Here is a 15,217-nt window from a genome sequence, read left to right as displayed (position 1 = left end):
GCTCAGAGACCCCCCGCCTCAAGCCCTTTCCTGGGGATCTGGTGGACGAGGGGGAGACCCATGTGTGTATAGCTTCATAAAGAGGGGTTCTGCCAGAGGAGAAAAGGGTCTGCAACCCCAAGGAGGTGGTCACTGCCCAACGCCTGCTGTGTGCTCTACTCTAGAGGTGTGTGTATGTGTGTGTGCAAGTTCTCCCATGTATGGATGCACACATGTGCACTTGTGAGTGTTCTGCATTGGGTGTACACACACATGAGTGCCTGCGGTTTCTCTGTACAGGTGTGTGTATCTGTGAGTGTACACACGTGTTCACAAGTTATCACACTCTGCATGAGTAGTTGTACATGTGGGAGTGTGCACACCTGTCAGGGTCTGTGTGTTCCTGCATGTGCACGCCTGCAGGTATATATGAGTGTGTGTGTGTATCTGTGAGTGTACATGTGTTCACGTTATCACACTGTGCATGAGAGGTTGCATGTATGGGAGTGTGTACACCTGTGGTCATGAGTGCCTGCAGGGGCATGTGTGTATGGGTGTGACCTGGGGCCTGTTACCCCCCCACAGTGCTCCTGGTCACGTCCTCAGCACCTCCCGGAGTGTGGAGGTCGATGGCGCCCCTGGTTGTTTGATTGCAGACGCCTCCATGTTCCTCCTCCCTGGGGCCACCACACAGGTGACCCTCCTCCTGGGCAATGGGCCCTGCAGGCTGGACCGTCCAGCATTGTCGGGCCCCTCAGAGGTGGAGGCGCGAGACTGCCTCGCCACCTGCCCCTGGTTCTGCTCCTTTTCCTGTTAAAGGGGGCACACATGAGCCTCTTCTGTGTTGCTGGGGTCAGGGGGACCCACTGGGCACCTCACTGTGGTCATTGTGGCTGCACTCTGGCCGGGAAGCTTCTGGAAGCAACAGAGGGTGGGACTGGCTTTGGGGGCTACACCTGCCCCACCTCAGGGGAGACCAGAAGCTTCCAGGGAATGCTTGCTCTTGGCTGCTGTGTCAGCTTAAACCCAAGGACGGACAGGAATCTCCGGCAGCCCGTACGTTCCTACTAAGAAAATGCTCACGTCGCATCTTCCGTGTGGATCTCCTGCCAGTGAGGGGCTGACGACACCACCCGTATGTGTTTGTCTTGTCAAAACTTGCTCGCCCTCAGCTGCTGTTTTGACTTTGCTAATGGCAATTATGAGAAACGGTTTTAAATACTCACTTTCGCTCAGTTTCCCCAAACGTGGGGCTGCCTCGTGATGGAGCCGGAGGCATCTCCCCGCCAGGTGCCATCTGGAAAGAACTTCCAGGTCAGGTTTGGTTTAAAGACACGGACCCCATAGCCTCCGCTCTCTACTCCAGGGTCTGTGGCATCTACCTAGTCAAGCTGGACCACGGGTCCAGCAGTCAACAGGGGAGGTGCAAGCACCTTGAGGCTTAGGACATCCCTTCAGAAAGAACATTTCGAGGGCAGCTATTTTGGTGGAAAATTAACCTGCAAGAGAGATGGAGTCTGAATCAGCCCCCAGAGGCAAAAGGCCTGTGGAAGGAGGAACGGCTCCTCGCTTGCTCCACGCTCAGCAAGGCCATGGGGCTGGCGAAGGAGGCAGCTTGGAAGCCTGAGCCAGGTTTCAGTCCATCTCTGGCATAGAGGAGGCCCCTTCCTGCCGTCTGGAGGTGTGTCCACCCACGGCCGCCTGTTTGCTGCTCGTCAGGGTGCTACCCTGCCGCCCATGCGTGCATGCTTCTCAGCCCAGAGAGGTGACCCTGCTCCAGCCTGGCTCCAGCCTCTGAGAGCCGTGGGTGTCTCCAGGGAGCCATCTGATTGTCTCCGTGGTCCAGGATCGGCTGAGGCTGGCATCGGTTCGAAGCGAAGACAGGAAAATGAGAATCTTTGTATCTTCTGCCAAGGCGTTAATTCTTCCCCAAACTGTCAGAGCAGAAATAATTTTAGAAGCTATTGTTCATCACAAGCTTCTGTTTTTCGTGGTTAAAAACAAGTCCTAAACAGTCATCAGAGGATGCAAAATTAACACGCCAACCAGGAGGACAGCCGGGGAATGTACAGAAATAGAGACCTCAGGAGGAAGCAAGCGCAGGGTGTCAACAGCGGCCCCTACCACCCTCCCCTCCCCATGCCCCCCACCCCCCAGTCACAACCGTGCAGCCTTGGTGTTCAGTCTGGGCCTGGTGGTCAGGGATGCCTGCAAAGCACTGGGCTGCCGGCCTGTGGGCCAAGCTGCCCTCCTCCTGAGCACCCGCAAGTTTGGACACAGGTCCCACTTGACTGCTGGCCAGACCTGGCTGCTTCCTGCTCCCGTCCTCCGTGTCCGAGGGCTTCTCTTTCTGGTTGGGTGCTGTCCTGGCTGCAGGTACGCCATGCGACTCTGGGATTAAGGTGGGTGGTGCCCCCAGACTTCAGGCTCCATCACAGGCTGTGACAGGGGTTGGGGTTATCACCATCTGCCTTGTCTGGGGAGCCACCCACCAGCGGACACACAGCACCAGCAGCCTTCTCCTCCTCACCCCTGTGGTGGATGCCAGAGGGGCATCACTTTCCTCGAAAAGTCCCTCGCTTCCCTTCCTGACTGGGTAATAATACATTTTGGGGGAATCTCACGAGATTACAGTGGTTTTGCTCCTGCATGCTGGGCTGGGGAGAATTCTCCCTGGGAGGCAAAACACCATAACCCTCATGAGGATCAGCCAATCCGCAGGCTGCCCCCAGGAATTTGGCCACGGGCGGCTCCTAGATGCAGCCTGCATTGGACCTCAGACCTCAGGGTGCTGATGGGCAGGGCTGCACTGGGCAGGATGACCACCATCTCGCTGGCTTTCTGCTGCTTGTGGGTGGTTGGTTCTCCAGAGAAGGGGCTCCAGTCCAGACCCTTTTGAGGCCCGAGACCCCCCTCCCTGGGGCTGTAAGACTCTCCCAGCCTTTAGGGGGCCATGTTGGAAACAGGCCTCTTGGGGACCATGCGTGACGAGGCACACAGGCCACAGAACACTGGGTGGTGGGAACAGCTGCCTCCCTGGGTGCTGCTCTATCCTCTCAGGTAGGAACTTACTGGCTCAGCTTTGAGGCTTAAATTTTTAAGCCTTTAAATTTTTAAGCGTTTTCAGTTAAATTTTTTCTCAGGTTGGATAACGTGAAACGCTGTATTTTACATGTTGGATCAGGGGTGGAATCATAACACCTGTCATGCTCTGAACCCCTCTCCCAGGTTATGTGCTGTTTCTCCTGCTCGCTCACCTGGCAGAACCCTGGCCCGGGCCTCCCTCTCTCTGGTTCTGCAGCACAGGGCCCTGCACGCTCTTTAGGGGACTGACGGCTTTGACCTGGTGGTGCTGAGACTTTGTCAGCAAAGTATGGTCACAAAATTTAGAAATTAAGGTTTCCAGGGTTTGTTTAAGACATAAGTAAATAGCAGTTTGGTTTTGCCACCTGGAAGGCCCTGTAGAAGGGAGTCGACAAGTCTTATGTTCTGAGGCTCGTCCGTCAGGGCGGGGCCATCGAGAGGTGACCTTGAACGAGCAGGCCTGCTCTCCACCAGCCCTGACCTCCATCTGCCTGTCAGACACACTGTGAACAAGTGGCCACTTCCAGGAGCACGAGCCCAGTCAGAACCCAAGGCCGTCTCTCTGCTCAGGTCCCATCAAACCATGACATCCATCTGAAGGAGTCACCATGAGGCACAGGGTCCTCCTCCTCTCAGAACTTGGAAATTCTCACCAGCTCTCCCTCCTCTGCAGCCCCCTGCCCCCACCCCCCTCCAATGCTAAGGAGGGGCAGGAGCAGGGGAACCCACAGCTGCCAGGACAGAGGCAGACGCAGCTCCCGGGATCCGGGCCCCAGGCCTCGCCAGCTGAAACCATCTGTTTTCCTGGAGCCCAGAGACACCTAGGCTTCCTGGGGCAGGCAGCACAAGAAAGAAGTCATACTTCCTTACATGAACATGCACACAGAATAGCCGGCCAGAGCATGGCAGAAGCGCTGCATCCTTAACCCTACACACCCCAAAGGGTCCCCACACCCTCTCCCTCTTGGGTAGCTCAAGGGGCTTTTCCAGGGAAAGGGGAGTTTTTAGAGGTCAGGAAGTGGGGACCACCGTCCTGGAGTAGGGAGAGGTGGGACCCTGGAAAGCCGACACTCATGCTGCTGAGAGTAGACCAAGGGAGGGAAGGACAGCCAAGCACGTGCCAGAGCCCCACGGAGGACAGCCAGCTCAAGGGAGGGCAAGGTGTGTCCTTGCCTGGTTGTTGGCAGAATGATGGCAGTTGCCCTGCCTTACTTCCGTTGGAGAAGGCCAGGCTCTGTGCCCACTAGTCTCTGGGGCACTAGCGTGTCTGGCCCGCTGTCCGCAGCGCTGGGACCCGGCCAAGTCTGTGCGCTGGGCCTGGTGTCACTCTCCAAGGTGCTGAAGACACTCATTCCAACCTCCAAGAGCTTCAAGAGGCTCTGACAAACACAGCCCACTGGGCCTCTCTTTCACACATCGTGAGTTATGCTTCTGCCTGCGCATCTTGGGAGCAGAAGTATTTTTGTTAAACTTGGTCAGACATTGATCCTTCATGCCACAGTCTTGATCCAATCCCTCCTTCCCTTCCTCTCTCCCTCCTCTCTTCCTCCTTCCCCACAGCAATTCCCCCAAAGGAGAGAGAGGGACACCCTTCCTCTGCTTGTTCCCCTGGGAAGATGACTTGGAAATGTCCAGGTTTCTCCCAACCTTGAGAGTTCTGTTCAGGTAGGTGGGCAGAGCAGATGTGCCCTAGCACCACTCGGTGTAAAGCAGGCCTGTTTTTTGGTCCTAATCCTGAATTTATGCCAAGATTTGGTGGTCCGGGAGGCAGGGCCACCCCGTCATTCCCCACCTGTCTTAGTGTCACAGAATGTTCAGATGAATAACCAGGGCACATTCTCCAAAACCTACTCAAGGCCATCTGCATTGCCTGGAACCTCTCCTGCCAGGAAGCAAAGACCCCAGCCCGAGTTAGTTAGAGTGGTTCTGTGATCCGGCATTCAGGGCTCCATCTGACAAGCACATGCCCTTCATGGCCTTCCTCCCTGGTCCTTGTCACTGAGAGGAAGAAGATGCCAGGTGGGGAGGTGGGCTGCAGGCTGCCTGATCTGAGCATTGGCCAGGGGATAAAACCAACCCAAAGTGCCACACGGCTGGATGCAGGGGCCAACAGCCAGAGAAGGAGACAGGAAGGAGGGGCCAGCCCAGAGTGGCCAGCATGGGCTCTTCCCATCTGAGGGGGTGCTGGGTCTGCCACCAGGGTGCAACCCTGGAGGACTGGGAAGACTGCATGGCTTGTTTCTGAACCATCATTCATTTCTCAGTTTCCCCATCTGTAAAATTGTCATGTTGTCAGGGACCCGTTGCTGCAAGCTGGTCTCTGGGCCAGAGCTCCTTGCCCACCTCAGTGGGCAGTGTGGTCAGGGGCCCAGTGATGCCTGGGGTTGGAAAGAGGCCCTGAGCTCCCGACTGCAGACCCCCCTCCCCGGGCAGCAACTAGTGACACAGCCCTCCCTTCTCTGCAGCCCAGCTCTCGATTTCTAGCACAGGAATCTTAGCCAGTGTCATCTCCAGGTCTCCCTTAGCCCCTCTCCCTGAACAGCTCAAGTGTGTGGGAGGGGAGCTGGAGATCCCTTCTTGGAGGAGGGGCAACATTCCATCAGAAAAACAGAGGCGCTGACTCTGATTCCCCATGCCTCTGTGTGTGTGGTGTGTGTTGGAGGCGGGGTTTGGGGGCTCACCGGGTGGCTGGAGGGACCTGTGGTGGTGTGGAGAGCTGATGAGGCCTGCAGTTAACGTGAGGTTGGTTTAGGGAAGTAGCATTTCCTAGTCAACCCCACTGCTCAGTGCTGGGGGGTGCAAGGGCAGGTTTTGTCCTGTCCTCTCTCCCTGTCAGTGGAGAGGGGCATGGGCACCCCCACATCCACAGAGAGAGGCGAGGGGGGCCCTGCCCAGGAGGGCTGTGATGGGATGGAGACCCCCACCCTGGGCTGGGCCTGAGGGTCACAGAGAAAGGGCAACCTGACCCACCGAGATGCTTAACCCTTCCCACCAGCTGCTAAACCAGAGAGGAATTAATTCCGGTGCCGTGATTCCTCTGAAAAGCGTCAAAACATGTAAATATCAAGCTCTTTTCCTTCAGCCACTAAAACAAATGGAAAAAAACATTTATTAGCATAGAGATGAGTTTAATCAAATCAGCCGGAGAACAAATTAGCCACAGGAAACGTAATGAACTGGGAATTAATTAGCAGCATAATGATGACAACTCTGCCTGCTGATCACCTCACGGCCACAGGCACTTCTCCAGCCCCACGAGGCTCCTGGCAGCTGATCTCGCCCTTTGCAAGAGGCTCTGAGCAGGGACCACCAGACAGTCCCTCAGCCCCCCAGGAGGCGGGAGGCAGGAGTAGAGTCCCTCAGCCCCCCAGGAGGCAGGAGGCAGGAGGAGAGTCCCTCAGCCCCCCAGGAGGCGGGAGGCAGGAGGAGAGGCTACGGTTGTGTGGGCGCCTGGGGTGGGGGCAGGGGCAGGCCTACAAGGTCTAGCGGGTGGGGCCCACTCTGCCCAGCTGCTCAGGGAAGCCCTGGGGGCCCAGGAACGGGACCAGAGAGCCTCAGACAGCAGTGACAGGGGTGCTCAGGAAGGGCCCCCCAGGGCTAGCTCCAAGACAGCCCTCCTTGAGTGTACTGGAAAGGTCTGGCCCTGGAGGGACCCCAGTGGAGAGGCCCCGGCAGCTCCGGGTCCCCGCTAAGTGTGGACTTCATGGTATGCAGCCCTCACCTGAACTGTTCCCCTCTGCATCCCATTGCCCCGAAATTCCAAGAGATCGTGGACAGTGAAAACCCTGCCTGGGATGCACGGTCCAGCTGGAACCAGATTGGTTTGTCGAAGATGACCCCCGCCTTCTACTGTCCAATTTCCCATGAAAATCTACTCAGATCAGCTTGAAGCTGTTTTCCCTTCTCTTTGCAAAAGCACATGTGATGAATCCTTTTCATCTGGTCAGGGCTGGGGCACCTCTTCCATTCCTGTCACCCCCACCCCCCAGACACCTTCCTGGGGACCCCTGAGCTTCCTGGTCTCGGGAGCAGCACAGGGAAGGGGCCCCGAGGTGGCTGCTGGAGGGGCCAGCCAGTTGGGGGTGGGAGGTCAGACTGGCTGTCTTGTTGGTAAGTCCAGGGCCTCTGTGGGCACAAGAGACCTGGGGTCTGTGGTCAAGCCACACAGGTCTCCCCTCCCCACCCTCTCCCTCTCTACCCTCAGGCAGAACACCCCCTGCTCCGCCTGCTCTCAGCTGGCCAAGACCCTCCAGCAGGTCAGCAAAGGGAGCCAGGCCGGTGCCCAGGTTTCCGCAGATCCCTGCCTGCGAGAGGGGAGGAGCGCCCACCCCGCTCCTGCCAGGGCTCTGCAGGCCCCCGGGCTTCACTTCCGCATTGCGACAGAGCTGAGCTGGTGGATTTACCAGCAAGAGACGCCCATTTCTCCTGAGCCAGGAATTTTACACTCTGAAGATGAGAAGCCCTCTCCCAGCCTAGCCTGCAATGCTCTCTTCTGATTTTATGTGAGCTTCTCTAATAAACCATTTAAATACACACTAATTGTGTTTATTGTATTCTTTTGTTATCACGTGTGTCGTTATGGGCATGGCTGTCCCTGGGGTCTCAGGGCCTTTCCCAGCCTCAGGCTGTGTTTTTCTGTCCCTTTGGCTGTGTGTGTCTGTGTGTCCCTGTGTGTGTGTCTATGTGTCCCTGTGTGTGTGTCTGTGTGTCCCCGTGTGTGTGTTTGTGTGTCCCTGTGTGTGTGTCTGTATGTCCCTGTGTGTGTCTGTGTGTTCCTATGGCTGTGTGTTTGTGTGTCCCTGTGGCTGTGGGTGTCTGTGGCCCTGTGAGTGTGTGTCTGTGTGTCCCTGTGGCTGTGTGTGTCTGTGTGTCCCTGTGTGTGTGTCTGTGTGTCCCTGTGGCTGTGTGTGTTTGTGTGGCCCTGTGTGTGTTTGTATGGCCCTGTGAGTGTGTGTCTGTGTGTTCCTATGGCTGTGTGTGTCTGTGTGTCCCTGTGTGTGTGTCTGTATGTCCCTGTGTGTGTCTGTGTGTCCCCGTGGCTGTGTGTCTGTGTGTCCCTGTGGCTGTGTGTGTCTGTGTGTCCCTGTGGCTGTGTGTGTCTGTGTGTCCCTGTGGCTGTATATGTCTGTGTGTCCCTGTGAGTGTGTGTGTCTGTGTGTCCCTGTGGCTGTGTGTGTTTGTGTGTCCTTGTGTGTGTCTGTGGCCCTGTGAGTGTGTGTCTGTGTGTCCCTGTGGCTGTATGTGTCTGTGTGGCCTTGTGTATGTTTGTGTGGCCCTGTGAGTATGTGTATCTGTGTGTCCTTGTGGCTGTGTGTGTCTGTGGCCCTGTGAGTGTGTGTCTGTGTGTCCCGGTGGCTGTGTGTGTCAGTCTGTGCATGTGTGTGCATGTATCTGCATGTACCTGGTTTGTGTCTGCATGTGTTTGTATATGTTTGCTCCAACTGCACAGAACAGCACCTGCCTTTTAACAATAAGAAGAGACACTGCAGCAGCCTGTGTGTCCACTCGGGCACTCGTGGGGACAGGACTGCCATGGTCACTGAGCTTGGTCCCCATGGAAGCAAAGGTGGGGTGACCTGGCGATGGCTCAGCCTGCGGCTTATCTTGAGTCGCCTGCACACAGGTCGGTGCTTCTCCTGCTCGGTTTCGGACCTTTTGGAGCCCAGACTGCTCAGCTGGGTGTGCTCCAAGGGAACGAGCATCCATCACCGCCTTTCGCTTGAAAGGAGTGAGGGTGGGGGCGTATTGTGCAGAGTCCAGGCCTCCAGGTGAGCCGAGGGGGAGGACCCTGAGAGCCGCCTGCCCCTCCAGGATGCTCGCTGGTGGGAGCAGCCAGGCCTTGAGTCCCCTCCCCTCCCAGGGCACAGGCCACCTCTGCTCACAACTGTGGATTCCTCACAGGGGATTTTATTCCAGTCTTTCTTGTTTAGACCAGACCTGGGCTGCTGCATCCACCTCACGGGAGGAGCCCTGGGTGCCAGCCTGCCCCTCCGAGGAGACTGGGAGACAGGCAGTCACAGCCCCGGATCTTGGGTCAGGTTCCCCGGCTTAGAGCAGCTTCTCCAGGGAGCACTGTTTGTTTTCATTAATGGGTGAGGGGTCCAGGGGACAGAGCGGGGCGGGTGCAACGCAGACAGAGGGGAAGGGTCGAAGCTTGTGGATTTCAGTGAAGAGCAGGAGAACTTGGGGTGGAGGGGTGTCCAGGGCGGCTACACCCCCACAGTTCTCACCAGAGAGTGGCCGCAGTGGCCTTCCAGTCGACTCAAACCGGGTCCAGGGCCCAGGCATGTTGGGGTGTGTGGCCGTCCACTCATTATCAGGGCTGCATCCACAGGAGACGTGGGGGATACACAGGTGTGAACATCTCACAGAGCCTGTCCTAAGGCTCGTGCACAGTGTGGGGCAGGCACTTTCTAGCAAGACCCTGTGGGAAAGGGCTGCCTTCAACCATGCCTTCTCTTCCTCGGGTGGGGACGGGTAGTGGCCCCTTCTCCCTGTTCTCACCGGTTGCTTATGGAGAAGGGGACCCGAGGCTGGGGAGGCATTTATTTCTGGGGCCATGTCATTGCCCAGGTGAGCTGTGCTCCCCACACCCCAGGCGGACGGGCCTGTCTGGTGCCTCCACACCTGCCCAGGGCTGGGCACGAGGCACTGATTCTTAAGGGAGGAAAACGCCACAAGTTGCAAAGTCCGAGCACTTGGGACCTCAACTCTGGAGTCAGATACACTTTGCAAAGAAGCGCTGGTGCATCAGTGGTTGAGAATCCACCTGCCAATGCCGGGGACATGGGTTTTGTCCCTGATTTGGGAAGATCCCACATGCCTTGGGGCAACTAAGCCCATGTGCCACAACTGCTGAGCCCAAGACCTGTAACTTCTGAAGCCCATGTATGTGGAGCCGGTGTTCTTCAACAAGAGAAGCTACAGCTATAAGAAGCTGGCCCACCGCAAATAGAGAGTAGGCCCCTCCCCACACTGTAACTGGAGAAAGCCTGTGCAAAGCAACGAAGACCCAGCACAGCCAAAATAAATCAAAAAATAAAAAAAGATGCACCTGGACCCTCCAGGGTGGACCCTGCTGGAGCCTCCTGTCCTGGGGATCAGCAGCTTTCGCACAACCTTGGCAGTTGGGTCAGCTTCCAGCTGAGCACACGTACAGCCCCAACACAGGTGGGGAGCGCTCACTCCTCCCAGGCAGGGCTGACACAGTGAAGCTCACGACCCCCAGAGCATGCCCCATCTGGGTCTCAGGTTCCTCACCTCATGACAGGGTGGTCCCAGCCTCTCACCCACAGCTGGAGAAGCTCCAAGCAGGGTACTTTGGTCCCCATTCCTGCAGTGAAGTGCATTTCCTGGGTCCTGGGCTCCAGATGTGTGTCTAACAGGTAGGGAGACAGGAGACTGGTGCCTGGAGAGGCCATGGGTGGCTGCCAGTGGGGCATCCCGAGAGCCATCCTCGAGGATGGGCCACGGGCCTCAGCCGGTCTGTAAACAGCAGCAAATTCCATACAAGTCATTGATTAGCGAGTATTGTGTAATTGCAGGGTAATCACATGGTTATTTTCACTTTGCAAATTAAAGTGTTACTATGAGATGGGACAATTATGCAGGGTAATTATGCACCGATTCACACGCTAATGAGGGGAACAATGATCAGGTACTCCATAGGCTGCATGGCTACTGTACACGCGTGGAGTTGTCACCGGGTAATGGTGTGCTGACCGGAGGAGCGGCCGAGCACACAGGTGTCCTCACGTCACGCCTGGTCCCTACCTCCCTGTGCACAGCTGACCCTACAAGTGACACCAGTGACCTGGGGAGGCGCTCCAGACAACCCCACTGTGGACTTGGCCGGGCGGGGCCAGTTTTGCAGGAAAATCGTTCTCTCCTGAACCCCCTGGGGCTAGGGCAGCACTGGCTGCCCTCCGGAGGAGACAGGCAGGAACTGGGCAAGAAGCCATACCCCTGACTCACCTGGTACACTCCAGGCTGCTCCTCTCCCAGTGGTCACCTAGTGGTGACCCGGCAGGCGACCTGTCTGGGTGCAGTTCGCCCCATCCTGGAGAGGCGAGGGCCCCCAGCAGGCCAGTGTTCACTGTCCACTCAGTGTCGGTCCTCCTGCCCTGATGCCCCCTCCCCGATGTGCAGTGGTCAGATGGAGGCTGCTACCCCTGAGAGGGAGTGCCCAGAGTTCACGTGTTGAAGCCCTAAGGTGATGTGTAGGGAGGGGCCTTTGGGAGGCCAAGAGGTTCTGAGGGTGCAGCCCCCATGAAGGGATTAGTGCCCCCATAGGCAGAGGCTCAGGGCCCCAATCTCTCTCTGCCGGGTGAGGGCCCAGCGAGATCTGCCATCATGAACCTGAAGTCAGCCATACTGGCATCCTGACCTCTGACCTCCAGCCCCCCAGAGTGGGGAGACCCCCCTCTACCCTCATCTGCCACATTTTTGTTACTGCAGGCCAAGCTGGCTGAGACAGACTTGAGGAGCTGACCCCAGGGGTCCCAGGGGTGTGTTCTGCTTGGGAGGGGATCTGGGGTCTCCCAGACAAATGTGTGGCCCTCCTTGGTCTCTCTGGTCCAACGACCCCACACAGTAGGCACTCCGTGGGGCCTATTACTGATTGACAGCCCCGAAGCAGCTGAGAGCGTTCTTACCTGAGGGCCCGGATTCATGAGTCCTGTTTAGTCCTCAGCACCCAACGCCCAGTCCTTTGGTGGAATCCTCTCCCTCCGGCCCCTCTGCCCAGATGGTCCTCCCATGACCCAGGCACCACCGGGGAAACCTTCCATCATCCCCAGGAAGGTCCAGGCCGGCCCCCAGGGACCTGCCCTCCCTCAGCATCCGGTGTTTTTGTCCCGGTGCTGCTTGTGGCCTGTTCTCACCCCTCCCCGCTGACCTGGGATCCGAAGGCCATCTGGCTGGGCTCGTGTCGCCCCGCAGGGGGCCCTTGGTTCTGCCCCTGAAACCTGGGCCTGCTCATGACTTTGATGCAAGGACACCAAAGCCATGGCCGTGGAGTCACATGGGGGAGTGGTTCCTCATGAGTCCTTGTGGGAGGGCTCAGCGGTCCCTCTTCTCCCATACTCCCATCAGGAGCCCAGTGCAGGGCACCCCCTCAGCTGTCCCAGAGGCCCTGCCTCCCGCTTCAGCCACCTCACCTGTGGGCCCTTCTCCCTTTGCACCTCGGCCCCACCTGAAGAGCCAGGCAGGTGCAGAGATGACCCCGACTCCACCCGCATCGCCCTCCCTCCTACGCCATCAGCAAGGAGACCGCTGGTTGATTAAACTCTGAGCAGGGAGAGGGGGCTGACCCAGGTCACTTGGAGCCGCAGCCACTCGAAGACCAGAGTCGGAGCTGCACCCGGTAATTTAGTCACAGTGAAAAGGGCAAGCAGAAAAGGTCAATATTGTTCTGAATTAGACCAACCTCTTCCTTTCTGTCGGGGACACTGGCTAGCGGCAATTTAGCAGCGAGAAGAAAAGGTTAGGTGTGCGGGCCCTGGGGTGACAGGGGCGGGTGACAGGAGCGGGAGGGTCTGGGGACACACGCGTACAGGCTGTCCACTGTGGCCTCTGGTACAGGCTGGCCCACTGGAGGTGTTGCAAACCTCACACTAGCAGCGGGGGCGCGTCTCCAGGGTTGGTGCCGGGCTGGGGGGACTGGGGGCTGGGGGCTGGGGGTGGTGTTCGGGCTCTGGGGTCACACTCAAGGCCACTAGGCCTGGTTCCCAGCACCACGGGCTGCCCCCTCCCTGTCTGCACATCCTTACCTCCAGCTGCTTCTCACTCTGCACCTTCTTTATTCCTCAGTTTTCTCCTCTTGTCTGTCTCTTCACTTCATGTTGAAATGCCCACCCTAAGAACAGGTTTCTTCCAGGGAGGGGAACCCGGCAGCCCCTAAGTGGGGTGAATCCTAGCAAGGAAGGCAGCTCCCTTGGGCCCCAGGGATACTTGCCCTCCTGCCAAGGGGGTTCAGAGAGGGTCAGGATCTCCTTGGAGGCACAGGCGGCTCCCGGGCACCAGCTGTGTCCTTTCCAGGGGAATCCTGTCTGGTGCTTCCTCTTCACGGCTCCAGAGCTCTTACACCGTTTGTTTAGCGTGAATTCTAGGTCACTGTGGCGTTGGTCAAAATCCCCTACGTCGTTCCTATAGTGAGAACACAGCCCCCCAGAAGTACATCCACCTGGAAGTGGCGAGAGGGACGCTGTTTGGTAAAAAGAGTCTTGAGATCACCCTGCATGAACCCAAGGACAGTGCCCTGAATAGAGATGGGCAGAGGGATGGCCAAGTGAAGATGGGGACAGAGAGGCAGAGAGGGAGGGACAAAAAGGAGGAGAGAGGGAGAGGCAGAGACAGACAGAGAACAGACAAGCCAAGAGAGACTCGGGACTGACCAGCCCGGAGGCTGTCCTCGCAGCTGTATCCTCGCAGGCTCCCTCCCTGGACCCAGCTGGTCACAACTTCAACTGTGATCAGAGGACCAGACCACTGGTCAACATGCGGAGATGGTTTCCAGAACACTCGAGACCGACCTGGCTCCTGGGTTCCTGCAGGACATCGCGATCCAAAGGTCCTGGTTCTTGCCTTTCTGACCCACAGACGAAGCCAGCACCGAGGTACCCTCATCTCCACCCTCCTTCATCCCAGAGGAGACACAGGCTCCTCTGCAGAGAGGCCTAGGGGTGGGGATAAACGCAGGAAGCAAATTAGATTTTCCCTTCGATTTGCTGATGGGCAAGGGAGTGAGCAGAGCTGGGGGCAAGACGGTGACCCCACCTTTTCAAACATTCAACCCAATGGCCTCAACCTCATCGCAGACCCCACCTTCTCCCTAACAATGGGGACACTTCGAAGGATGAAAAAACAAAAAGGAAACTCAACATAAATTTTAAAGAACATGAAAAAACAAAACAGGCCCCTCTCATTGTCCATCACATTGTTATTCAATCGGGCATGCAGTTTAAAAAATAACTTTGTCTTTTACTGAAAAAGAATTAAAGGTAATTTAAACCTAGCACAGGAGAGAGAATTTAGGAGGACACAGTTCCTGAGAAAGGCTCCTGACATGTTACACTCTGGAGCCACGCGGCCGAGCGGGTTCTCAGGCCCATTTTGTGAACAGAGGTGCTGTCCACACCAGCAGGAATGGGTGCTTCCTTGGAAAAACCTGTGGGAAAGTGGGTGGCAATCCCAACAGTTCGCCTGCAGTTGTCAGGGTGTCCTTCCGGTGTGGACACGCAAAGCCCTGCAGGCACTCTGCGGGATATTCCAGAGCACCCATGTCCTCGCTGCCAGGCCTGATGGTTCTCCATCCTCCGATGGTTCTTGGTCCCAGGGGAGCCCTGGGACTGGAGGCCCCTGATGACAGCCTTCTCCTCACAGTCGCACTGAGGTTTCTTTCCAGAAACAAATCCTTGCTCAGTGCAGTAACTGCAGATTGTGTCTACTCTGAAGCGAGCAGGTCATTATCTGATCATCTGGTTCCAACAAGTAGTAATAGGGTGGGAGGCCACGGGGAGCTCACAGGAGTGACAAAGACACCCTTGTAAGTCAGGCCCAGGGTCCAGGGTGAGCCGAGGGGCCCGGTGACCACAGGCTGCAGGTGGGATCCAGAAACCACCCCCATGGAACAGGGCACCATCTGGGGTCCAACCTTGAAGGCGTTAAATCGATGCAGATGCTGGAGGCAGCAACCCACCAGGAAGGATGAGTGGGGGCCTGGATTGCCCAGCAGTCGTGCTTCAAAGCTTGTCTCTGCCCCTTCCCTCCAGTGCGGACCTGCCTGGGGGCCCCTCTTTACCACTTCCAGGTCAAGGGCAAAGCAGATTCAGAGCCAGGCGCCTGGGGGAACCATCCCCCCATCACGCACGTGAGTGTCTGAGCAGATGGATAGCAGGACCTGGTGCACCTGCTTTTCAGAACCCAGGCTGTCATTACGCCTCACAGGGACTGTCCACATTGCACTGGCCCCGAGGAAGGCTGGAGGGTTACACCACATCCCGCTTCTCCAGCAGTCACAATGCCACGATCTACCCAGGAGAAGCAACAACATGTCCACAGAGAAACTGATGCATGCGTATTCATAGCAGCCTTATGTACCAAAACGGAGACGGACACAACAGACGTCCGCCAGTGGATGAAGGATAAGCAAAAC

General features: G+C 57.2%; 1 protein-coding gene across 1 annotated transcript; it reads right to left on the bottom strand.

Moving 5' to 3' along the window:
• Window positions 1-6,227: 6,227 nt before the first annotated feature.
• LOC101905484 (uncharacterized histidine-rich protein DDB_G0274557-like) lies at window positions 6,228-14,136 on the bottom strand. The gene is made up of 3 exons (XM_059892974.1): window positions 13,596-14,136; window positions 10,324-13,209; window positions 6,228-9,487 (listed from the first exon to the last, which is right to left on the bottom strand). Exon 3 carries the CDS (start codon window positions 8,763-8,765, stop codon window positions 7,839-7,841), a length of 927 nt encoding a protein of 308 aa, XP_059748957.1. The 5' UTR covers window positions 8,766-9,487; window positions 10,324-13,209; window positions 13,596-14,136; the 3' UTR covers window positions 6,228-7,838.
• Window positions 14,137-15,217: the final 1,081 nt, after the last annotated feature.

The sequence above is a fragment of the Bos taurus genome, chromosome 13 (genome assembly GCF_002263795.3).
Source record: "Bos taurus isolate L1 Dominette 01449 registration number 42190680 breed Hereford chromosome 13, ARS-UCD2.0, whole genome shotgun sequence".
Taxonomy (NCBI): domain Eukaryota; kingdom Metazoa; phylum Chordata; class Mammalia; order Artiodactyla; family Bovidae; genus Bos; species Bos taurus.
Note: the sequence above shows the minus strand (reverse complement) of the source record. Positions and strands in the feature narration are given on the sequence as shown.